General features: G+C 45.2%; 1 protein-coding gene across 4 annotated transcripts in view; it reads left to right on the top strand.

The window, feature by feature from the left end:
• Nucleotides 1-3550: 3550 nt before the first annotated feature.
• The window catches only part of XKR6 (XK related 6), a 283372-nt gene continuing 261235 nt past the window's right edge, over nucleotides 3551-25687 (top strand). The window contains exons 1-3 of one of the 4 annotated variants that reach the window (XR_013345536.1): nucleotides 4135-4272; nucleotides 7443-7682; nucleotides 8476-9151. Coding sequence is in view for 2 of the 4 variants with exons in the window: in XM_077812368.1 (XP_077668494.1) it covers nucleotides 3551-4272 (722 nt within the window). In the remaining 2 variants the exon portion in view is untranslated. Of the gene's footprint in view, nucleotides 4273-7442; nucleotides 7683-8475; nucleotides 9152-25687 lie in introns of those variants that run through there. The other 3 variants (XM_077812369.1, XM_077812368.1, XR_013345537.1) reach the window with 3 other exon arrangements.

The following is a 25687-nucleotide window of genomic DNA, read 5'->3' as shown; positions in this document are numbered from 1 at the left end:
CTTAAAAACCTCTTCTCTCGGTTAGCCTTCCACTGTTGGCCCCCCCCATTAATTGTTGTCCGCTCTGGTTCTCTGTTCATCTGTTGTCTGCACTGGATCTTAACTGATCTTGAATTGCTTTTGTGTCAGTGAGATTGTTAAGGGTCTTGGCCTCCTTATGTGTCAATGCCATGCAGCATACACCTATAGTGCTACATAAATAAATAAACAGCAGAGTACTTTCTGTGCATCCTTTTTAAAATGAAATGTAACCAACTGCATTATGGTATAAAGTAGAAGTGTTTCCACCCACCTTTAAGACTGTGAAACAGTTTATTTAATCCACAATGAAGATGCTTCTCACAATAAGAGGCCTCAGAATCCTTCCTCTTCACAATTGGCCTACTGATTCTTTGGTTTGCTTTTCAATTGCAAGGCAGAAGAATGATCCTGATGAAGTGGGCTGTAGCTCACGAAAGCTTATGCTCAAATAAATTTGTTAGTCTCTAAGGTGCCACAAGTACTCCTTTTCTTTTTCCCCAAATATAAGTTTCAGAATAGCAGCCGTGTTAGTCTGTAACAGCAAAAAGAACCATTCTATGCATCTCATGAAGGGGGCTGTAGCCCACGAAAGCTTATGCTCAAATAAATTTGTTAGTCTCTAAGGTGCCACAAGTGCTCCTGTTCTTTTTCCAAATATTAGTATTTCTCCTCTGAGTGTAAGTTAATTTTTGTCAGCCAAGACAGAGGATTAGGGTCTCAGTGTCATTTATTTCCATATTCATAGTTCTGCCTGGTCTCACACCATGGCTTAAGTCAGCAGAAAACAAGAAAAATCTTGTGGCCTTTGAAGTCTGTAGCATGGGGTCCTGCAGTATTCCTTCATGTTCTCTTTGTTCCAAGAATGTTTAATAGTATTGCTCGCCACCTAAAGAAATTTTTGTTAGGTTCTCGTGTAGTACTAATGACCTCTGACCTGACCACATACAGAGAGCGAGTGACTGCCTAGCCAATATATAAGGCTTTTCTTTTCATTTCCTGTCCTCAGGTTCTCGAGTGCCAGCTCACCTGACTATTTCAAGAGCAGCAGTATGTTTTAGAACTTCATAGAACTTTTGAACTTCCCATGAATCATCTGAAAAGGGCCACAGATTTGTTTCACAGATCCCTTTCCTACTATACTTTAATATTTACTACAGTTCTCTCACTGTTCTCAAGTTCAAGCGATTTCTCCCCTCTCTTCCATTAGCATTTGCGAGCCAAGATGGGTGAGGTATTATCTTTTATTGGACCGTGTTCTGCTGGTGAAAGAGAAAAGCTTTCAAGCTTGCAGAGAGCTCTTCCTCGGCTCTGTGTAGCTGGAAAGTTTCTCTCTCTCACCAACAGAAACTGGTCCAATAAAAGTTACTACCTCACCATTAATATCATGGGACTAGCACAGCTACAGCAACACAGCATTTGGAACTGTTTGGATGTACTTTTTCTTAGTTTCCCCCCCCCTTGAGATTAGCTTTGCAGTGTGCAAAATGACACATTACCACCACATTATCTGATCCCTTTGGCAAATCCTTTTTGGTATTTGCCATCAATGTAATTTCAGGAAGAGAAAGAACAGAACATGCAAACATAGGTCTTCGGAAAGAGAGAAGCACCTGCCCACAAAGAGAGCATGGAGAGCCATGGAGAACCAGAAAGGGAGGGCATGTCTATGGAAACAGATGCAGAAAACGGAAGGGGAGAGTATACCCAAAGGGGAGCATACAGGCCTGTGCAGAAAAAGCAAGAGAGGAACAGAAGGAGAGTCTACAGGGAGACAGTGAACTTCCAAGAAGAGAAAAATGCATCTGAGCATACAAAAGAGCCAATATAGGGATGAAAGATCAAGCATGGAATAAAAGCAAGTGCAAGTAAACAGAGGAGATGGAACCAATGGCTAAATTTCCCACCAAAATAGGTGTAAAGAGAGGTACGCCCAACCCCAATCCAGGGAAAGACTAAGGAGCCGGGGCTCTATCTTTTATTATAAACAGGTCTTTTGAAGCATCCTGCCTTTCATAGCCAAGGTCAGGGCTAAGGATGGGAAAACCCTGCCCACTCTGGGGGTGGAGCTTCCCCAGGCTCTGCCTATAAAGTCCAAGCAGGAAGCTAGCTCTTCTGTTTGCTATTAGGAGGGTGGTTTTTCCTTTTGAGAGGTGGAAATGCTGGCCCAGGATTGCTCAGGATCCTTGGACAGAAGGATGAGCTGGTTGGAACGCCTGCTCCATACCATTGCAGCTAGGCTGGTCAGTGTCCCTTGGCAATGAATGGGATGGCTACCTGGCAGCCCTCAAGAGATGGAGGAAAGGCTCCCCATACCCACCCAAGTTAAACAGCAAGTGATGAACTAAAGGGGGGAGCAGAGGGCTGGCTTTATGCTTAGGTAATAACAAGGGGATTAGGAGAACCAGGTGATGTGAGAAGCACTGGGAGCTGAGGTGCATGGCTTTGGAGTGTCCTGAGGTAGCTGAGGCTGATTTGTGAAGGCACCATTGGGGTCTGGGGTGGTGGAGGTAGCTGGGTGCCAAAGGGTGGAGGAAGCCACCTGGGAGTATGTATCTGGGGGGACAAGGGGTGGCTGAGGTGCTGGGGGACACTAGGGACTTGGGGGTAGTGGGAACCAGGGGAGATGGTATCTAGGAGGCAGGGGAACTGGGCTCAGGGAGCTGGTGGTCTGCAGTACCCTGGTTTGGTAATGAGGTGTGGTCAGCCAGTGCAGAAGGTCCCTGGGCATCGCTAGGGGTGGAGAGTAGCAGGGCATCAGAGGTGTGGGGCTGGGGTCAGTGGGACCTGGTCGTGGGGGGTGTAGGGTCCCCCAGTGTAGGGAAAGGCAGAGCAGGGAGCGAGTCCCATGACTGGGTCAGAGAGGGGCAGCTCAGCTAATGCTGGGCAGGGGAAGCTGGTGGAGCTGGGGAGGGGATGGCAGGGCTGGGGCAGCAGAAGACGGGGGTGGGATGGGGGATGTGGGAGGCAGATAGCTAGGTCCCAGGGCTGGCATTACTGGAACAGAAGGTTGCCTGGCTGGGCCCTGGGCGCAGGGGGTAGCAGAGCTGGGTGCTGGGGCGAGGGGGTCCCTACTGCAGGGGTTAGGGGAGCTGGGGTGGTGGATCTCAGGGGAACAGTGGGTCCTTGGTGCAAGAGGACTGGGTGTGGGGTCCTGGGGAATAGTGGGTCCGTGGTACAAGAGGGCTGAAGTGGGGGGTCCCGGGGGAGCTCGGGGGCCCTTGGCGCGGGGGGGCCTGGGCTGGGGGGGTCCCGGGGGAGCTCGGGGGCCCTTGGCGCGAGGGGGCCTGGGCTGGGGGGGGTCCCGGGCGCTGTGGGTGGGGGCGGGGCTGCTGCAGCAGCTCCCGGGCGGCGTGGGAGCCGCGCTTCGCCGGGCGGGCGCTAGGGGTCCCCCCTCCATCCTGCGCGGGGCCCGGCAAGCGCCTCCCCCGGAAGCGGCGGCGGCGGCGGCGGCCGGGGGGTGGTGGGGGGGGAGCCCGGCGAGGGGGCCGGAGAAGCGGGGCGAGCGCCGAGCGGCGGCGGCGGCAGCAAGATGGCGGCCAAGTCGGACGGCGGCGGCGGCGGGGGCGCGGGGGTCGGCTTCGCCCAGCTGCACAACCTGGACGAGGCGGCGGCGGCGGCGGCCGCGGCGGGGGGCGGCGGCGGCGGCGACGGGGCGGCCGAGCAGGGCGGCAGCAGCTCCCTGCACATCTGCCACTGCTGCAACACCTCGTCGTGCTACTGGGGCTGCCGGAGCGCCTGCCTGCGGAGCCTGCTGGGGCGGGCGGGGGGCCGGGCCGGCGGCGGCGGCGGGGGCACGGACCCGCTGGCCCCGGGCTCCTCCTCCGAGGGGCCGCCGCACTCCCCGGGGGGGCCCGGCGGCGGCGGCGGGGGCGAGCGGCCGTGGCTGGACTGCCTGTGGATCGTGCTGGCGCTGCTGGTGCTGCTGGGGGACGTGGGCACGGACCTGTGGCTGGCGCTGCACCACTACGGGCGGCGGGACTACGTGTGGTGCGGCCTGACCCTGGCCTTCGTGCTGCTGCCCTCCGTGCTGGTGCAGATCCTCAGCTTCCGCTGGTTCGTGCAGGACTACACGGGCGGCGGGCTGGGCGCCGTGCAGGGCCTCAGCAGCCGCGGGCCGCCCATGATGGGCGCCGTCGGGCGCCGGCCGGGGGCCGCCGGCACCCCCACGCCGGGGGCCCAGCGCCTCTGCAGGCTCTCGGTCTGGGTCTGGCAGGCCGTCATCCACCTGCTGCAGATGGGACAGGTCTGGAGGTAAGGCGGGGGCGGGCAGGGAGGCGCCCCCACACTGCGGGGAAGGGGGGGGTCAGCGACCCCACTTACACTGCGGGGAAGGGGCTGGGGAAGGGGGGGGGTCACCGCTACACACTGGGGGGGAAGGGGCTGGGGAAGGGGGGGGTCACCGCTACACACTGGGGGGGGGAAGGGTCTGGGGAAGGGGGGGGGTCACCGCTACACACTGGGGGGGGGGGAAGGGTCTGGGGAAGGGGGGGGTCACCGCTACACACTGGGGGGGGGGAAGGGTCTGGGGAAGGGGGGGGTCACCGCTACACACTGGGGGGGGGAAGGGTCTGGGGAAGGGGGGGGTCACCGCTACACACGGGGGGGGGAAGGGTCTGGGGAGGGGGGGGTCACCGCTACACACTGGGGGGGGGAAGGGGCTGGGGAGGGGGGGGTCTCCGCTACACACTGGGAGGGGGGAAGGGGCTGGGGAGGGGGGGGGTCTCCGCTACACACTGGGGGGGGGGAAGAGGCTGGGGAAGGGGGAGGTCACTGCTACACACTGGGGGAGAAGGGGCTGGGAAGGGGGAGGTCACCCCCACTTACATTGGGGGGAAGGGGCTGGGGAGGGAGGGGGTCACCGCTACACACTGGGGGGGAAGGGCCTGGGGAGCGGGGCTCACCCCCACTTACATTGGGGGGGAAGGGCCTGGGGAGCGGGGGAATCACTGCTGCACACACGGGGGGGGGAAGGGGTTGGGGAGGAAAGGGGTCACCGCTACACACATGGGGGGGGAAGGGTTTGAGGATAGGGGGTCACACCCCACTTACATTGGGGGAAGGGCCTGCGGAGAGGGGGAGTCACTGCTCCACGTGCACAGAAGGGGAGCAGCAGGGGATGGGTTTGGGGAGAGATGGGGAAGGGAGGATTATGGGGGTAGGGGTGAATCCCACCCACAGGGAGAGCTTTAGAGTGTAGGTCTCCCTACAGGGAGGTGGAGGAGATGATGATGATGTGGGGTGGAGGTCATTCCTGCACAGGGAGAAAGAACTCTGTTGTATGGGTCCGCAGGTAAACGGGAGGAAGAATTGTTTCTGAGCCAGAGGGGACTGTTCCATGGCATACAGCTGGGGTTAGGAGGTGAAACTGGTCAATCTCCACCAGGGTTAGCTCAGGGTATGGGGAGAAGTGGTCCCCACCACATGTGGACATAGTTTGAATAGATTAATGTGGCATAAATAGGGATTAGCTCATTTCTACCCCTGGGAGAATTTCTGGGTATGGATCTGAGATTGCGGGGAGAAGTGGGTTCACATCCTTACCTGCATTCAGGGTGAGCCCTAGGATATGGGTCTGCAAGTAAGGGAAAGAGGGGAAGATCTATCCCCTTCCCCAGGGTTAGTCACACTCAGCAAAGAGGGGGAAGCAGGTCATTTGGAAGAGGGGAAAATGTAGTGAGATGTCCTGGATAAATCTTTGGTAGTAGGAGAGAAACACCCCTTCAGCAGGTGTAGGGGAGTTGGGGAGTGTCCTCGGTGTAAGGGACTAGAGGTCAGAGATGGGATTTGTTCCTTAGAGAGAAGTCATGGTGGGGAGGGGACTTCTGTGGGAAGGTAGGAAAGATTATTCAAGGGAAGGATTTGGATAGCAGGGGAAGGGGGGGAATAGGGAAAGAAATTCCTAGGGTTGGAGTGGAGGGAACTGTTTTGGGTGTGAAATCTCAGGGATGACTTTGGAGGTCAGCATACCCCCAACAAAGATTTGGGAGGGAGCATGAAGGAGTTCCCATCTCTGTGGTGTTAATTTTTACAGGCTCATTCTAGGGATTTTGGGGAAAGAGGTGATCTAAGGATAATTGTACAGAGCTATTTTGCTACGTGTCCTCTAGGGCAACTCTGTGCGTGGAAAGGGGAGACTTCAGAAGTGAGGCTGGAAGGTGAGAGGCATGGATGAGAGGGGATAGGATGAAATCCCCAAGTTGAGTGTGGAAGTAACAGGCATCCATATCACAGACCATATTTGGGAAGGAAATTTGGAGGAATAGGGGTGGCTGATAGGGCAAACAAATGGGTTAATTTGGTCCCTTTTCAAATATTTTCCAGGAGAAGAGGCTAGATATGTGGGATAAACCAACAATGAGACATTTTATATGATGGGGCACAGGGGAATCAAATGGCTTGTTGCTGATGGGGTTAAGTTTATCCCTGCACTGAAATCTCCAGGATAAATCCTGGAGATAAGACATCAAATGGGCTTTAGAGGATTGTATTTTTGTTGGGGTGGGTGGGGGGTAGGAGGCAGCAAGGGCTGGTGAGATAGAGGGAGAGTATTTTGTGGCTAATGATGAATGGGTAACTGAGGGGTTAACTTTGCTGCTAAATTAAATTTCTGAAAAAGTGGCTGAAGTGAAGATGGAGGCAGCACGTTTGAGAGGGGAAGAGGGGGCTTGATGTTTCTTCTTAGCGCAAGAATCTTGAGGTAAAATGGAGATAGCACAGCAAAGATTTTTTTTTTGAGGAGGGGGCAGGGAGGAATTGTGTGGGAAGGTTCTCTGGAATCGCTACCTAGGAAATAAGCTGGTGAAATCATGCAGTGCAACAGAAAACACGTTTCTGTTCTGTCGTCTTTTCAATGTCATTTGCACTTATTCAAGACAAATGCCCTCTCAATGATTGTGGATATTTTTGCAGCCACATCTAGGGTGCGTGGGTGGGGATGTGTTAGGAAGAAGAATCAGTTCACAAACCTTTCTGCCTCCTCCTGTCAGCCCTTATCCTCAAATGCTGATCACATCAGCAAAAGCAGCTTGGTGCAGATGCTCCTTTGGCAAGTTGGGGGTCTCTCATCATGCAGCCATGCAAAATAAGTGATTATGTATTAAGCACTGTGCAAATCTGCACTGGCAAAAACAAACCCACAACATGTTTGAGTGAACAGTGCGGGGAAAAAAACAGGATGCTGTTAGAAGGTCTGATCGTGCATGGAAGAGATGGGGGGTGTGTGTGGCTTCTATGAAGAAAAGAGGCTTAAGTTGCCCAGATTTAGCAGTGACTTTTCACTGCAGAGGTGGATTTCAGTGCTGGGAATGTGCAGGTCTGGGGCTGCTGACACAGGGACTGAGAAGGGGCTTTCCAGACCAAGTCACGTTAACTGAAATAAGAGAGCTCACTATGATCCTGACTATTACCTGTTTCACATTCAGATCTTGCTAAACAGTGCAGTGGAGTGAAGCTGGATCTCAGTGTCTGACTTAAGAAAGCAGAGATAGCTACGATGGAAGGAATTTATGGACTAACCATTGTGACTATTTCGAGGGTGTTTTTACGCTTCTGCCATGGCTGTTGCGACTGTCATGAAAATTAATCTTGAATGCGGTGATGGGACTAATACTGGAAAGCACTATTTTAGCAGTATTTGCCTGCAGCTAAATTGTTTCATGCTGGTAAGAAGTTTATGTTAAGGGGTGGAGGGGGACGACTTCAACAATGTATGATCAGAGTGTGATGCACTGGGCTTAGGTTCCTTCATGAGAATGGATATGAACTGTTCAAATACAGTATGTAGTAAGATCAAAAATATATGTTGTGCGGAAACTATCTATTGCCCTGCAGCTGGAAGCAGAGTCATGAAGGATAGAGGGAGTAGGAGTGAATTGTACAGAGATCCTGTTTTGAATTTCCCAGGGCTCCTTCTTGGTGAATGTCACCTAATTTGTATTTAATATGTGGGGATCAAATATGGTTTGTCATCCTATAAGGACTTCCTTTCCTAAACAGTGATGAGACTTGCAGATAAAAGGATTCATAGCCAAAATTCCTACAGCAGGCATACAAAATTCTATTAGAATGAATATGTTGATATTTTTGGGGCAGGCGTTAGAGCATTAATATCTCCATTATGTCTTGGAATTGTGTTAGGCAGTATCTAGCAGTTCCAGTACAAATGAGTTAAAAGTGAGGCCTTTTTTGAGTTTTGTCCCTTATTTGGTATTTTTGTACTTGCACAATCACATACAGAATTTAGGCTTTGCCAAGTGTGTTAGAGAGGTTAATGAAAGTGTTGATGGGAGATGGATTAATTTGTATTTCCAGAGTCACTCAGTTTGCTTATTGCTAATGCTTTTATTGTCCCAATCATTGCATGAGCAATATGATTTTAAGCTTGTATCATTACAAATGTACTCATGTACTTATTTTAACAGTCTACAATTTTTACTTTTCATCTTAATTTCTTAGGTAATCTTGAAGACTAGAACATTTCAGCCAAACTGTCAAAGTAGAGGATGCCAGTCGTGCATATTATGCTCTTTTGTGCTTCAGCACTACAAAACTGCAGAAGGGATGTTCATTGAGGAAGAATGTTGCAGTGCTGTGGTGTTACTTGAAATAGACTGGATGCAGGGTTGCCTTTTAAGCTTGCCAGGGTTGTTGCTTCCACTGAAGTCATTCATCTGTGTAAATTAAGGAACAGACGTTTTGACTTGAAAGATTTAGCATCTTGGCTAATTAGCTGTATTAAAAGTGCTCAACAATATTATTTTTGTATCTGTACCTCTTTCTAATCACTGTTGCAAGTAGGTTAATGGGTCATGCTTGCATTCCTTAAAATATAGAAGGTTTAGTGTGTAAACTGTGAAACTTCATGTAGCACCATACTATTAGGTTAGATCTAGGAATATACCACTAAAATCCAATGGAATAAGTGTAACCTGAGACTGACAGGTCTAAAATGAAAGCTGATCAATTGAAAATCCTATTCTATTGTATCTCACAGAAATTCTCAGGAATGTTATGTAATGCATTCAAATAAGTTTTTAAATCAAGAACAGTAAATGTACATGTTATGAAGAAAACCAGACTATAAGAAAACCTTGTAGTCCTCTTTCCCTTGACATTAAAAATTTATACTCTACATGTGTTATGTAATCCTACAATGGAGGTAAAGACTTGACTGTTTTCTTCACTAGTTGATATACCAAATGTAAACTCCCATGTTTTGCAGAAGGTTGTGTGGAATATGGAAAGATAAATATTATTTGCATAGGTTGTCAAACAGATCTATCAAGGAGCTAAGTTTGTGCTTCAACAGTTGATTTAAATGGAATATTTTCTGTTAATGTGTGCGTGATAAATGAGGATTGTTTTAGTTAATTCTAGAGCAAAATTCTCTAATGTAATAGTGCGACTTAAACACTTGCTATATTCAAGATACATTGGATGAGAAGTGTTTCTAAATTATGTAGCAACTCCTGGACTTCTAGAACATGTCTGGGTTGCTTAAGATGGGAAGGTATCTATCAAACAACCGGGTAGCTGGAAGTACCCATCCATGAATCTTGTCAGACTCTTCTGTCTTGGGTACTCCGCTTTCTAGACACTTTCTGCATATTTGCTGTCTCTTCTGGCAGACTTACATATTTTGCTACTTTTCTGGTTAGTTTGTCTGGCAGCTGAGTTCTTCCTCTTTAGGATAAGCTGTGAAACCCTGGCTGTAGCATAGAGTTCTGTCAGGCTCTGAAAATGCCTGACAGTGGGAACAAGCACTGGGGTAAATGACAATGCTGTGACAAGCCAAGTTGCGCGCACAATCAAATACCGAGAGGAATTTCTCTCTGCTTCCATTTACCTGAAATTGTAAAGGACCTCTGTGTGAGATGGCTCTAGAGAAGAGAATTCTGAACACCTACCTCTAATACAGCACAGTATGGAGTCTCTCATAAGGAATCGCTGTCTGCAGACATCATTCACATTGATTAAACAGCACAAAAGGCATTGATGCTAGAATAGAGGGTATCTAGCCTTAAAAAGGGAACTAATCACCTGAGCAAAAGGAGACTCTGCATTGGCTGTTAACTGGTAGTGAGGCTTACTGCCTTGTTCTGGGTTACCCACTAGAGGGGGGTCAAATCACAGATGTTGAAGCCAATCTTGTGATGTTCTAGCCTTTGGAGAGAAGAGTTTTCCCTAACATTTTCAAAGGATGGACTTCACCTTTGCAGTGTGTTCTGGACGACCTCCCCTCCCACACAATCATATGCAAATTACATTACTACCAAAGAGATGTTATATGTGGAAAAACAGTGGGGTGTGTGGTTGGGGGGGAAGGCGAGAGACCTTGTTCAAAAGAAGTGATGGTTGTTGCTGTTGTCTTGAACCTATCATAAAGAAAAGACAGAAATTAAAACGGAAGCATAGAGCATTGTACTAGGCAAGATGATGGAGGTATAGCATGGAGAAATCTGAATCCCTCAAATACCTTATTTCCCCTCTTTTTAAATGCTTGCTTTATTTCCCTTGAATCCTGACTTGATTTTTAGCAGCCACTTGTCTTGAGACGTGATCTAGGTAGAAACCGAAGCTTTATACTATCTGAAAGCTTTCAGCTGGTGTAAAGTATTTATCTAACTAGCAGCTCATGAGAGAGAGAAGCAAAGATCGTGCTTGAATTAAAGGGGAAGGTGAGAGAAAGGAGCTTGTGGAGAATAGTGACTTTTTTTGTGACCCACTGTCTAGTGATCTTCCATGAATACAGAACAGTTTTCAAGGCTAGTACTGATATTTTTTCAAGACGAACAAACTTTTTCAAGCATTGGAGCAAGGAATAGAAATGGAGGAGGGTGAAAATCAGATTTCTGGCCTTCCTAGCCCGTTAAAATGAACCGAAGATTTCGGTTCCCTGTGAAGGTGGAATTGATAACTCTAAAATTCCTCTTTATTGCATATTCTTTGATGGATCCACTGAAATTTACAGTCAGTTCAATAGCCATCAGCCAAGGTTGCCAGAAGGCGATTGTGCTAGAAGTCTTGGAAGACAGATGGTTATGCTAAAGTGCTGCTCGTTATTAACAAAGTTTTCTGAGGTGGAGGCAGTTTGGGAAAACTCTAGAACAAATAGTTCCAGAAGCAGTAAAAGAAAAAAGGCTTGTTCTCTTCAAATAAAATGTACACAAAGGGCAACAAGGCATTCATATGCACAAATGAATAGTTTTCAGATAGTTTTAGAAGAAGAAAGGTGTTATTGAGGAGGAAGACCTACCCAGGAATCTAAAATGGAGTCTCTTAATAAAATTAGTGTGGCTACCACCTGGTCACTGAGCACTACATTTACAACATGCATATACTTGAACTGATCATTTGTGTGTATACACTGATGCTATGTTCATTGTTTTAGTAGCCATATGTGTATATGATTGTTGGTATTACATAGTGCTATGGGGACCTAAATGAGATTGGAACACCAAGATCTGTACATACATATAGTAAAAGACATATTCTGCTCAAACAATTTACATACATCCTTTCTGCCTTCTCTGTCTAGTATTAATAGCTTCTTCCTCCTTTTTAACAGAGTGGGGAATGAGGTACAAAAAGATAGAGGGCCAGATTTTGAACCCATTTCTCTCACTGAAGTCAGTGGGAGTTAGTGTTCACCAGTGGAAGTAAATATTCAAGTCATACAAAAAGGGTCTGGTAGCTGGGTGTCAAACCTGAGTTCCAGCCTAGTCCCTGAACCATAAAACTTTCCTTCCTCTGTAATTGTGTTCACACACATTCTATGTTAGGGTTGGTGGTTCAAATCCCAGTCTGAGGATTTAAATACTTTACAAATTCGTCACCTGTCAGCATTTAGGTTGTCATTTCTATTCTCTGAGTATGTTTTCCAGACCTGAAGAAGAGCTCTGTGTAAGCTCAAAATCTTGTCTCACCAACAGAAGTTGGTCCAATAAAAAGTATTGCCTTACCCACCTTCTATCGCTATTCAATGCAGTCTGATAACTGTCATGTATGATGAGATTCCAGGATGGGCAGGTAGAATGCTGAACTGACTTTGACTTTCACGTGTCATGTGCAAATTTGCCTCTTTGACTTTCATTTCCTGTCAGCATTTTCTCTTGGCCACTATTTGAATATTAGCTTTTGTAGGGTTCTCTTTCCTGGAGGTTGGCTTGATTGTAGAGCTTCTGGGACTGGGTTCGTTGAATACCTAGGATTTTTCTGTGGGGTTAGATGGAGCACTGGTGTGGATTATGTGTTTCAGCATGGCTTCTCTCTTTCCCTACTCTCTGTCTAGGTATTTGTATAGTTCTCAGTGCGGTAGTACTGTATCTGAATGCTTCACAATCATTAATGGATTTTACACTCCCACTGCCTCTGTGTGTAGGGTGGTATCCCCTGTTACTGCTGGGGAATTGAGACACTGGGTAGATTTAAGTCTGTTGCCCAAATATGTGGCTGTCAGGAATTAAAGCCACATCTCCTGAATCGCAGTCTAGTGCCCCATCCACTAAAAATATCCTTCCTGCCACTCTACAAGTGCCTTCTCTCAGACCATTTCTACACTGGTGAAATTTACCATAAAAATTCCTACCAGTTCATCAGAACCAGTATTAAAACCATGAGGAGCTGCAGGGTAGACAAGGACCCTGAAATTAGCTTTACTGCCCTTTTAGGTAAACCTGCCGAAGAGCAAGTCTAATTAAAATGCTGGTGGAAACAGGGCTGCCTGCTGGCATCTTGTCTAGGCAGCAGCTCCTACCAGTGCAGCTGATCAGGTTCAGGAGCCAGTGGGAATTTGTCAGTTTTTTCCCCATATTGCAATAGTAGGGTCAACTTTAGAAGAGTCGGCCTCTTTGCCCTTCCGCCTGAATGATGAAAGGTGGAGTTTATAGCTATATAAAGCCAAATAATTTAGTGGTCTTCTCTGGAGTTAAAGAGGAGGGAGTTCTTGGGCTAGCTAGAGGTGGGAAGTTGAAATTTCCTGCCATGTGTGGGACAGAAAAAGACCGAGGCTGAGCTATTTTATACCTTTTAAAACCACGGGTAAGGTGCTCAGAGACCGTGGGAAGGAGTGTGATGTATAATTCTGGGTAAGTGTCAGAGTAGCAGCCATGTTAGTCTGTATCCGCAAAAAGAAAAGGAGTACTTGTGGCACCTTAGAAGCTCTTGAGGACAGGGAGTCTGTATGTATGGCGGTTGGCATTGGGAGTCCCCCGTCCTAAGTGATACACATTAGTGAATTCTGTGCATCTCAAAAGGTTTGGGAATGACAAATGCCCTAAATCAGCAGTTCTCAATCAGGGGTTTTGGGCCCCCGGGAGGGGCTGCCAAGCATGTTCCAGGGGGGCCGCCAAGCAGGGCCAGCATTAGACTCGCTGGGGCCCAGAGTAGAAAGCCGAAGCCCCACTGCATGGGGCCGAAGCCCAGGGCCCTGAGCCCCGCCTCCCTGGGACGGAAGCCAAAGCCAGAGCAATGTAGCTTCGGTGGAGTCCCTGTGGCATGGGGCCCCAGGTAATTGTCCTGGTTGCTACCCCTTGACACTGGCCCTGGTTTTTATATGCAGAAAACCAGTTACTGTGGCACAGGTGGGCCATGGAGTTTTTATTGCCGGGGAGGGGGCGCAGAAAGAAAGAAAGAAGGGTGAGAACCCCTGTCCTAAATGAATTTATAGAATTACATTGTATGGGAAAACTTGTACCCCGTGGCTCTCTCCGGTTCTTCCATGCTGGTAGGAAGTGGAGGAATATTTTAACCGTTTTCCAGCTGGTTCCCCACTGCATCTATGAAGAAACTTGTGGAAGTGCTGGAAATGCATTTTGCCTGACATACCACACTCATACGGCAGCAGTAAAACATGTCAGGAACGGTCTGAGATTGGGATTGGAATTTATCCCAGTTATGTCAGAGCCAGGAAAAAGAGCAACAGAGGCTGATTCTGTTGAAGTAAAACGTGTTGTAAGCAGAAGGCATTTAAAAAATATGAACAGTCTGGTGCAAAATGAGGAGTGGGAGGTGTTCCAAAAATAAGGAGAAAGTAGATTAAAAACATGACTAAAAAAAACCCCCTGAATCTTGAATGCCAGAGAATATTTCGCTTAGTTTTGCCAATATTTACAACAGAATTGTAAGCATCCACTAAAAATACTAGTCTGAGATATGGAAACAAGAGATTAAGGTAACTGGCAGGATGGGGAATTATATTTCCAGGGAGGAACTTGGTTGTACTCAGAGAACAATGGCTCATGGCATCATTAAAGGAAGGAAATGTGGACTGTTGGTTAGAGCACAGGGCTGGGAATCAGGAATTCTGTGCTCTTTCCCAGCTCTACCACTGACTTGCTGTGTGACCTTGGGCAAGCAAATTATTTTCTGATTTGTGCTCTATAATTTGAAGAAAATGAGATATTTTTATATTCCTTTGCAAGATGATTTTATCTGGTGTTTGTGGAGCAGAAATTGGACCTGATCTTCGTTTTTCCTTACTAGCCTAAATAAATAATTCCAGAGATCAAAGGTCAGACTTTTAAATTTAGGCATGCCCAATTATGACCGTGTATTTGCATGTACCTAATTTATTCACACATACCTGATTTGCATGCACAAGTAAAGTGCACATATAGATGTGTGCCTAAATTTGAATCTGGCCCATCCTCTGCATATCTCACCCCGTGGAGAAAAAAAATTGTTTTATAACCAGCCTTATTTTAAGGAGCGTTTATGAAATTAGCAGGGGATAGGAGAGAAAAGAGAGACCCTCACTCAAACCAAAAGTTAATGAACTTCCTGGATTTGTATAAAAGCATTAAGCAGCACGAAGCTCTGTATCATAGCTTTGCAGTAATTTGAGGCCCTTTATGGTTTGAATGGAGGGATAAAATGGAACCTGCAATTATACTAATTCTTTCTAATTGAATATTTTGATTTTATTCTTTCCCTTTTAAACCACACCTGTGTAACTAACATTCATAAAGCTGCAGGAATATTTGTTTCCTCTTTTTGGTGGGCAGTATAAAATATACTTTTTATTGGACCTGCAGTTCATTTCCTTATTGCCGGAAGTGCTTCCCTAGTACAACTGCTCTGGAAAGTGGTGGACAATGAACACTTCTCTGCTCATTTTAACTGCTTCCTTTATCACTGGGCTGTATTAGTTACCATCTGGTGCAGAGGGGAATGCTGTGCTGCAGATTGAATGCTTTGAGTCCCTGCATGTCACCTGACATGATGTTGTCAGGTATCTTTTTAATTAATTTATTGTCCATGCAGGGCTTGTCATAAAGAGCTGCAGCTATATATTTATCCCCACGCCATGATCAGTGCAGGCAGACAAAATCACTGACTTCTGCCACGTAAACTTAGTGTGGGGATGGGGATAACAAAAGAACATTCTAAATCTTGCTTGAACAGAGCTTGGTAAAGGTGAGGAGTTATAGAGTAGGAACTACTTTCTCCCAAGGTCTGTTGTAAATTCATTTAATTCACATCTTTAACTTTTTGGAAGCAAAAGTTTTGCTATAATTGTCAGTTGGACAGGCACCCGTGAAAAAGTTTAAGGGCTAGATCCTCAGCTGATGTAAATTGACATAGGTCAGTTAAAGTCAATAGAGGTATGCCAGTTTACACCCACTAAGGATTTGGGCCAGAATGTTTCTGTAGATAGGTAGTTTATTATTAGAATGGTGAAAGGAGAAGGGTAGGGAGTGGGATGAGAGGGTAAGTTTAATTTCTAATTGTATTATTGGATATTTATTACTGGGTTTTGGAAATAACCATTTTCAGTAACATAAAATGACAGCTTTTAAAATGTAAGTTCCTATTTTCAGCTCAAGCATCAAATAGAAAAATTCAGACAAATTAACATAATAATTGCATTGTATATTCTCTGTATTGAATCTCTGATTTAAAGAGAATTTTGTGTATGAAATAAATATCAGCACACCGGTGTTTGGATGCTGTCAGTTTTACACTTGTGCGGTAATTGTCTTCCAGTCCAGTGGTTCTCAGCCTGTGGTCTGTAGACCCATGGGTGTCTGCAGACTGCGTTTAAGATTTCTAATGGGCTCCGCACCTCCACTTGAAATTTTTTAGGGGGCCACAAATGCAAAAAGGTTGAGAACCATTGGACTTTTGAGTCAATAAACTGCTTATCTCATACAGTTGTCTTTTCATCTAGTGTTGGTGGTGTGTGACTGCTGATTGAAGGCACAACACTGTAATTCATTTAATAATAATTATAAATGGAAATAATTTGGAGCAGTACAAAGCACTGGCAACAGAAATTGATCTGTCCTTCTCCCAGGGGAACCTTACAACTACAAGTCATATTCTAAGCAAGGAAAGATGTGAACTTGCTTCACTTGCAGTGTAAAGTCACTAGCATGTTGTCATGCTAGTGGACTAACTTCAGTCACCAGCAAGCAATTGTTCTAATATTTCTTTTCCTGGTGTTTCCTGTGTTGAGGGGAACAATTCTTCCTTCCTTCATTTTTTAGAAAACAACCAAGAGTGAGTTTGAGAGGAAAGAAGTATTTGTTAGGGGCTTATTCCTTCACCCACTTACTTCCCTGGTCCTTCTCGCATGAACAGAGAGAAACAATACCTGAAGTCCAAAGGTGCAAATAATTTGATGTTTATTGGGGTGAACTTCCAGCAAGCATGATTCCAGTTTCCTTCCTTAGCGTCCCCCTTCCCAGCTCTGACACCACAGAGCCTTACCTGTGTCCCTGTACCCATTTCCCCCCTAAGCAAAGCATGATTCCAATTTCCCCACCCCCATTCCCTGTTCCCATCCCCCCCCTTACTTCCTGATTGACTGCAGACTATATAGTAAAACTCGAGTTCTGCTTAGCCATACCGTAACCAATCATTTTCCTGAAATTTAACTAACCAGTCCTAACATATTGTAACACGATTATTTAACCAATTGTATCCCACCACCTTAATTAGTTTGCACCCACCAAAATTAATTATACAGCAGACAGAAACAATCACAGAACCAGACAGAGATTATACAGACAAACAATAGGGAAATGGGGACTACGGTGATAGAACAACACAGAAATGAGGATTTCACATCCCAGTATTGATAAATGAGTTCTTGAGAGAAACTGACAAGTGATGTTAGGAAATAAACTTGATTCATAACTTTACTGTTTTGACATAAAATTCCAGATGGCAACTTTTTTTTTTTTTTTAACCTCAGCTATCTGTGAATTTTATTTTTTAGCTACATGTCAGTTAGAGATGGACTTGAGCCACAAAGTTTAGATCCAGATTTGAACCTCCCTGAAGTTTGAGGGGGAATTGGATCCGGTTTTCTGGCTAGGTCCATCTTCATTTGAAATTCAGGTACATTATCAAGGTAAAAGTGAATCCCCAAGCACATCCACCCCGGTGATCACACGTAGAAGGAGGCAGAGCACTTGCTGGTGCTCTGATGCTGTGACAATGAGTGATTATACTGCACGTAGTAAATCGTCGGTGTGTTATGCTTCCAGCAGGATACCACAATTGCCAAAAGCTGATCCTCCTGATTTGTAGGTACTGTTCAATATCAGCTCTGTTCCCAGCCTCATTAGATTAGGTCTTTGAACCCACAGTCTTTTTACTTTTAAATCACGCTGTTTAGGTCTTGAATAATAAAACATTAAAGTAAAAACTATACTATGGAAACCAAAAATAAAAAAATTCAGGATGCTCAGTGGGACTTCAGGGAGATTAGGTAAATTTGTTCTGTATTTAATTTCTTATTTGATCACAGTGTCAGTATGAGACTACTTCATTTTACTACTTTTTAACAGTATAAAAGAATAAGTTAGTGTTTGAAATATTAAGAAAACAACTGATCCCTGATAGTAGCTGATATGATCCTTCTTTAACAGTTATTGATTCCATCCAAAAGGCTCCAGGTAATAATATCACATCATATATTTCGTATGTCTGGAGTTTAAAACTATCAGCTATTTCAGATTAAAAGTAATCATAGGTTTGCAATTTAATTATCAGCTAACAGGCCAATGGGAACTGTGGGGGCGGCACATGGGGTGGGGGCAGCATACAGAGCGGAGCCCGCTGGCTGCCCCTGCATGTAGGAGCCGGAGACGAGCCATGCTACCGCTTCTGGGAGCGGCATGGAGCGGCCCCCCGACCCTACTCCGTGGCTAGAGCAGCAGAGTGGGACAAGCCCCAGACCCCGCTCCACAGTGGGAGATCGAGGGGCGGCTTAAAACAGCTGGTGGGCTGGATCTGGCCCCCAGGCCTTAGTTTGCCCATCCCTGGCCTAAGGGGTTCTAGATTTCACTCTAGAGAGTGAACCATTTGTGAAACTGATCTGTCTTATCAATTTCAGTTAACTTCTGCTTGGGAAAGTTACAGGCTGCAGCAGAGACACTGGAATTGTCTGCAGATTCAGGGAGTTCATCTGGTTCACATTCAGTAAGCTTTCTTTGCGATCCTGAGAAATGTATGTAAATGATAGTTTAAGTTCTGCAGGATCTGCTGTTTTAGGTTTCCTCTTGTTAGCTAAAATTTCCAATGGAATGTGGATGCAAGTCCAAGTAAAACTGTGTGTGTGTGTACTGGAAAGCAGGTTTTTTTTCTTGCTGGAATATTTTATTTTGGGACTTAACAATTGAAGAGAGACACACTGAAAATTCACTAGCCAGTTGTGCTTTTGCTGAGTCTTAAATAAAAATGACACATCTTAACAGGAAATTGAACAGACTAACTAACTAACCCCATTAGGAGCAAGACAGTGACTAGTGATGATCATTCTTATTCAGATCACAGTGCTAAGTTCCTGCATATTGTGTTACTGAGTTGTTGTTTATTAGGGGGTTACATTTCTTCTATAGAGATATTAGAATTAAAATGCACATGTCTGAGTTAGATGTTTTTTGCCTGGAACTGACCCTCGTGATCAACAAAAAGATTTTTTGTCTTGGTAATACTCTCCTTTGGGGATTGTATTAATTGGACGTGTGAATTAATTGAAGACTAAACTTCATTAGTCTGCCATTGTCATTGCATTTATATTCTTTCTGTCCTAAGTCCTTAGTGAAAACATCTGTTAGTCACTCAAAATAGAACTCTGCATTCTGAGGAGCATTTTTGTTGTCGTAAAACTGGATTATATCAATTAGATTTAAACAGCAGTCACCTTTAAAGAAATTTATTTTCCTCCCAGTCACTTTCATTTTAAAGATGCAACATTTCAATAAGATTCTAAATTTGTATCAGTGGTAACTATATGTCTCTATTCTTGTTTGCACAGCAGCTACTGTGCTGCAGCATCCTGCAAGAATCCAAAGATTCTCTTCTTTTAGCATCACCAATTTTTTGTTTTGTTCTCTTTCATCATTACCTTCTGTGGAAGTCTCTGCGTATTCTTGTTTTGGGATGGGAGGTATTTTTAGCTTTCTTCGGAAGTGCTCTTGGGGTAGGTCAAAGTGTTTTTTGTTTGCACTTTCATCTGTCCCCAAACCTGGAGTTTTCAAATGTCCAGTGCAGTGTATTGCCATATTCATCATTTTCTTTCAGATTGAATTTCTCCTATTTTTGGCTGCTTGTGCTTGTAGTGTTCATAGGACGAAATAGTGAAAAACAGGCAAATGGTAAAGTTGCCCCATTATTTTGCTTGGGACAGAACTTTCACTTGTACCAAATAATAATAGATTCAGTGTTGGTTTTGTCTGAGAAATTTTCAAATTCAACTTCCTTGTCGTCCCAGCCTGGTCTGTCCCATTCTCTGGATGGACATTAGTCAGTTGTGGTTCATAACTTTGCTAGACCCTAGAAATCAGGGTCTTTAATAAAGATACTGGATTTATGGCTTGTTACCACAAATTGTAACCTAGTAGCCCCCCTTTTTGTCCTTTGACTACAGAGGTGTTAAAGGGGCATTTCACCTTGAGTGGTCCTGTGCTAACTGCTTATGTTAAATTATCTGTTCAATCTTGTATTTAGCTCTGACGCTCTTAGGCCATGTCTGCACTACAAAATTATGTCAACCTAACTTACGTCTGCATACAGCCATTGCAGTTATGAAATGGCTTGTGTGTGTGCACACGTGGTCCCTTCTGTTAGTGGAGCGCGTCCTCATCAGGAGTTCTTGTATCGATTGATTTATCAGTGTGGGGCATTGTGGGATGGCTTCTGAAGGCCAGTAACAATCGACATAAGCAACACAGTGTCTGAACTGACACTGCGTCAACCTAATTACATCGACTGTGACTCTATGCCACTTGGGGAGGTGGTGTTTCTAAATCGCCATAGAGAGGCACTTTCGTTGTCAGGAGACAAATGGAAGTGAAAATGCCTCCACAGCTAAGTTGGGGGGAGGGATAGTTCAGTGGTTTGAGCATTGGCCTGCTAAGCCCAGGGTTGTGAGTTCAATCCTTGAGGGGGCCATTTAGGGATCTGGGGCAAAAATTGGAGATTGGTCCTGCTTTGAGCAGGGGGTTGGACTAGATGACCTCCTGAGGTCCCTTCCAACCCTGATATTCTATGATTCTAAGTTGACGCAGGCAGCTTACATTGACCTAATCTTGTGGTGTAGACCAGTGGTTCTCAACCAGGTATCCGGGGCCCACTGTGGGGCTGCGAGCAGGCTTCAGGGGGTCCACCAACCAGGGCCGGCATTAGACTTGCTGGGGCAGAGGGCAGAAAGCCGAAGCCCCGGGCTCCACACCCTGCCACCCGGGGCTGAACCTGAAGCCTGAGCAACTTAGCTTCACAGGGCCCCCTGTGGCTTGGCCCCTGTGGCTTACCATACACACTGTAAAGAGAGTGATCAGGATAGGTGAGCTATTACCGGCAGGAGAGCTTGGCAGTGGGGGGAGGACCTTTTGTAGTGATAATCAAGGTGGCCCATTTTCAGCACTTTACACGAACAGTGGGAGGGGAAATAAACAAGTGGAAATAGTTTTACTTTGTGTAATGACACATCCACTCCCAGTCTTTATTCAAGCCTAAGCTAATTGTATCCAGTTTGCAAATTAATTCCAATTCAGCAGTCTCTCCTTGGAGTCTGTTTTTGAAGTTTTTTTGTTGAAGAATTGCCACTTTTAGGCCTGTAATCGAGTGACCAAAGAGATTGAAGTGTTCTCCAACTGGTTTTTGAATGTTATAATTCTTGATGTCTTATTTGTTTCCATTTATTCTTTTATGTAGAGACTGACCAATGTATATGGCAGAGGGGCATTGCTGGCACATGATGGAATATATCACTTTGGTAGATGCGCATTTGAGAACTGGACGATTAATGTAACTAGCTATTGCACAAACCATTGTCTGATCTTTAATGTCTTACAAGTGTTAAAGAAACTAAAAGCAAAGAAACCCAAATCTTTGTTTTGGCATTTTCTTTTCCTAATAGATTGTTTGGATGCCTTACTATTTTCTGACACGTACAGGGAAACATAGAGACAACACCCATGTCCTCAAAGAACTCTCCTCATTTCAGGGTTCAGTCAAAATTGCCCTTGGTGAGCTTGCTTCTTCACTCTATGGACCTTAACTCCATTACTTTCAGTGCTCAGACTGGAATTAAGGGCTTGTCTACATTACCAGCTGGATCGACGGGCAGCAATTGATCCAGCGGGGGTCGTTTTATCACGTCTAGACTAGACGCGATAAATCAACCGCCAAGCGCTCTCCCGTCGACTCTGCTAGTCCACCAGGGTTAGAGGTTTTCATAGATTCATAGATATTTAGGTCAGAAGGGACCATTATGATCATCTAGTCTGAGCTCCTGCACAACGCAGGCCACAGAATTTCCACCCACCACTCCTGCAAAAAACCTCTCACCTATGTCTGTGCTATTGAAGTCCTCAAATTGTGCTTTAAAGACTTCAAGGAGCAGAGAATCCTCCAGCAAGTGACCCGTGCCCCATGCTACAGAGAAGGTGAAAAACCTCCAGGGCTTCTTCTAATCTGCCCTGGAGGAAAGTTCCTTCCCGACCCCAAATATGGCGATCAGCTAAATCCTGAGCATATGGGCAAGATTCATCAACCAGATACTACAGAAAATTCTTTCCTGGATAACTCAGATCCCACCCCATCTAATATCCCAGATGCAGGCAGAGTCGACGGGAGAGTGTTTGCTGTTGACTTACCCCAGTGAAGACACTGCGATAAGTAGATCTAAGTACGTTGACTTCAGCTGCGTTATTCATGTACCTGAAGTTGCGTAACTTAAATCGATTTCCCCTACCCCTCCCCTCCCTCCAGTGTAGACCAGGCCTGAGTTAGATTACCAGGTAAATGAGTCCTCTGTTATGGATGGTTTCATAGGATCTTTAGGAAAGACTGCATTTCCATCAGCACAGTGCCCTCTAGCCACATGCAGGGGCCACTAGCTCATTGCTAACCAAGAGGCGGAGTATAACCTACTGAGTCAGCCCATACCACTTTCTGCAACATTCTGACTTGTTTCTTGGGAGGCTTCCTATCCACGTGCTCACCATGTCCATCCCTGTTTAGATTCAGATTGGCTTGGATCCCTTCCTACCAGATGCTGATCACACATATATTGCATTAAATCTGTAGTGCAGTAATAGAATAGAAATATTTTAATTTGTTAGTGCCTACTGTACTGAGGTTTTCATAGCACATTCATTGAATATACAGAAATGCACTGTACTCCCAGATACATAAAAGTGATATTTTTTTTTCTGATGAGAATAGTAACAAGAAAAACTTCAAAGTGAGAACATGAAAGGGAATTTCTTAGTCCACCAAGGGTTTTCAGAGTTGGGCAAATTTTATTCAGTGGTGTTTGAGAATTTTATGTTTTGTTTTTTCCCTACTGTATGAATAGGTGTATGAGTTTTTAAAGCTTGAAATTTTGAACTGCTTTCATGGGCAAACATTGAGAAAGACATCTGTTGGTGCTGTCTCATTCACCGATCTTTGAATTTATAAATGAAGTGGGAAGTTCATTGAAACAGTTAAACTTTGTACACATCATATTGTTCCGCCATAACTGAAGCAGGGAGAGGGAATTATAGCCCACAGGAGATGCAATTTATACCTGATAAAGAAATACTTTCCCCACAAATTGTGGGAAGATACCTATAACTTTAAGAGTGTAACAGAGCATTTAATTTCGCCTTGTTCTCAAATCTAGACAGTGTAGACCTGTAGGGCCAAATTCCCGCTAGGCAATACTCTATTGATCTCAGCTGGCTGAGAATTTGGTCCCTAGTTTTGGAAATGAAAGGGAAAATTCTTAAAGGTCCTCACAGTTCCCAGAGGTCTATTTGTGAAACATTTTTTTTTGGTGGGTTTTAATTTAGCTTGAGTCTATAGTAAAATGAGTGAATGGGTTGAAGAGGACAGTGAGGAAGGTTGGACAAGTGCCTTTGTACACCCTTCCCCCCCCTTTTATTTTCACACGTGTCTGATACTTCATTCTAAATAAGTACTCCGTTATTCACTGTGGAATGTTGTTCGCCAAAATGCATTACTGACTTTGCAGTTGAAGCACATTACCTGCAGAGGATTTTATCTGTTAGATTATATTAAAAAAACCCTAAATGTTTCATAGGACAAAATGAATTGAAAAAGAGTAACTGTGTGTTTAAAAAAAAAAAAATGTACTGTCTCTGTTATATCTAAGAGGCAGGGTTTGAAGTAATAGGGTCTGGTTTAATAGGGCCTTGTCTTCACTTGGGAAAAAAAGGTCTGCTCTTACCACATGCTAGCTAGTGCATGGTAAGTAATAGGAGGTAAGATCATAGGCCTGGTCTGCACTGAAAAGTTATATCGGCTTAGCTGTGTTGGTTAGGGGTGTGGGAAAAAATCATACCTCTGGCCAATGTTGCTATGCTGTCATAACCTCCACTGTAGATACAACTGCGTCAGTGAAAGGGCTTCGTTTGGGGAGGTGGTGTTTCTACACCAACAGAGAAACCCTTCCGTTGGTGGAAGCTGCATCTACATGATGGGGCTATGGCAGCATAGCTACATTAGTATAGTCTCTGTAGTGTAGACATATCCCTAGTGAAGTCAATTGTAGTTGTAGTTGACATGTTAGCAGATAGAAGTGAGTGTTTCCCTTAACTTGCTTGTGTGTGAAAACTACAATTACCTTGTCTTGACTAGGATTTATCTCAAGTTAGTTACCATGTGGTAGCTAGCATGTGACAAGAACACACCTTTTTTCCTAGTTTGGGCATATCCTAGAGATACTTTACATAGTTCTAGCAGTGTCAAAGTATCTCAGAGTAAGCTCTTTGAGGCTCTTTACACTATCAAAGAGGTGTAATATGGCCTTTGTATTAATGAGAATCAGGTCCTTTGACTTCTCAAATGAAGATCTTTTAATACAATTTCACAGTGTTGTTTTTGCTTTAGGTCCTGCTCACGTTAGAGGCATTTGCCCTTGTGTAACTACATCACTATTCTTGTTCTGGTGCAGTTCCCTAATATAGGTGCAGAGCAGATTTTGCACCAGTACAGCTTAGGCTATGTCTACACTGTGGGTGCAGCAGTGGCCCAGCTATGGCACAGTAGCTATGGTGCTGTGGCACCGTAGTGTAGACACTTCCTACAGCAACGGAAGGGGGTTTTCTGTTGCTGAGGGCAATCACCTCCCCAAGCAGCGGTCACTAGGTTGATGGAAGCATTCTTCCGTCAACCAGGATGCATCTACACCAGGGGTTTTAGCTATGGTGCTCGGGCATCTGAATTTTTCACACCCCTGAGTGCTGTAGTTACATTGATCTAAATTTTAAGTGTAGACCAGGCCTTACTTGGATAGTTTACGGGATTATGTCAGTGGTTCTGCATTACACTGGTGCAGGATGTCTATGTTGGGGGGTAGTTACAATCGTCAACATTTCTCTTGTGAAAATTGTAGACAATGCCTTAATGCACTGCTGGTTATCCTTGAGAGATGCATCCCAGTAGGGCTGTAAATTATCTGCTAATGGATAATGAATACCATTGTAACACCAAGCAGTTCCAGAAACCGTAAGCTCTAGGCACTTGCTGTTGTCAAATTCTCAGTCTTGTCTACGCTAAAGGGAAAAGTCAATCTCAGCTATGCAATTTGAATTATGTGAATAGCGTAACTCAAACTGACGTAGCTTAGATCTGCTTTCTGCGGGGTCCACGTTACGTGACATCGATGGGAGATGCTCTCCTGTCAACTCCCCTTACTCTTCTCAATCAGGTGGAGTACAGGAGTCAACGGGAGAGCGATTGGCAGTTGATTTCACTAGACCTGCTAAATTGACCGCCGATGCATCGATCGCCGCAGCATTGATCTTCCAGTAAGTGTAGACAAGCCCTTACTGTTTGTTTATTTTTATTGTAACATCCAAAAGCCCCAGTCAGTGTCAGGACCCTGTTGATGAAAGTGCTGTGAGATATGGCCTCTGCCCGAAAGAGCTTGCAGTTTAATTTGAAACAAGACTTGGGAAGTAAGTGTAGGAAGGAGGATGTAGCAAACAGTAAGATCACTTGGTTACATAAGTTAAAAGAAATGGAGTACTTGTGGCACCTTAGAGACTAACCAATTTATTTGAGCATGAGCTTTCATGAGCTATAGCTCACTTCATCTGATGAAGTGAGCTATAGCTCACGAAAGCTCATGCTCAAATAAATTGGTTAGTCTCTAAGGTGCCACAAGTACTCCATTTCTTTTTGCGAATACAGACTAACACGG

Source organism: Eretmochelys imbricata, chromosome 3 (assembly GCF_965152235.1).
Source record: "Eretmochelys imbricata isolate rEreImb1 chromosome 3, rEreImb1.hap1, whole genome shotgun sequence".
Lineage (NCBI taxonomy): Eukaryota > Metazoa > Chordata > Testudines > Cheloniidae > Eretmochelys > Eretmochelys imbricata.
Note: the sequence above shows the minus strand (reverse complement) of the source record. Positions and strands in the feature narration are given on the sequence as shown.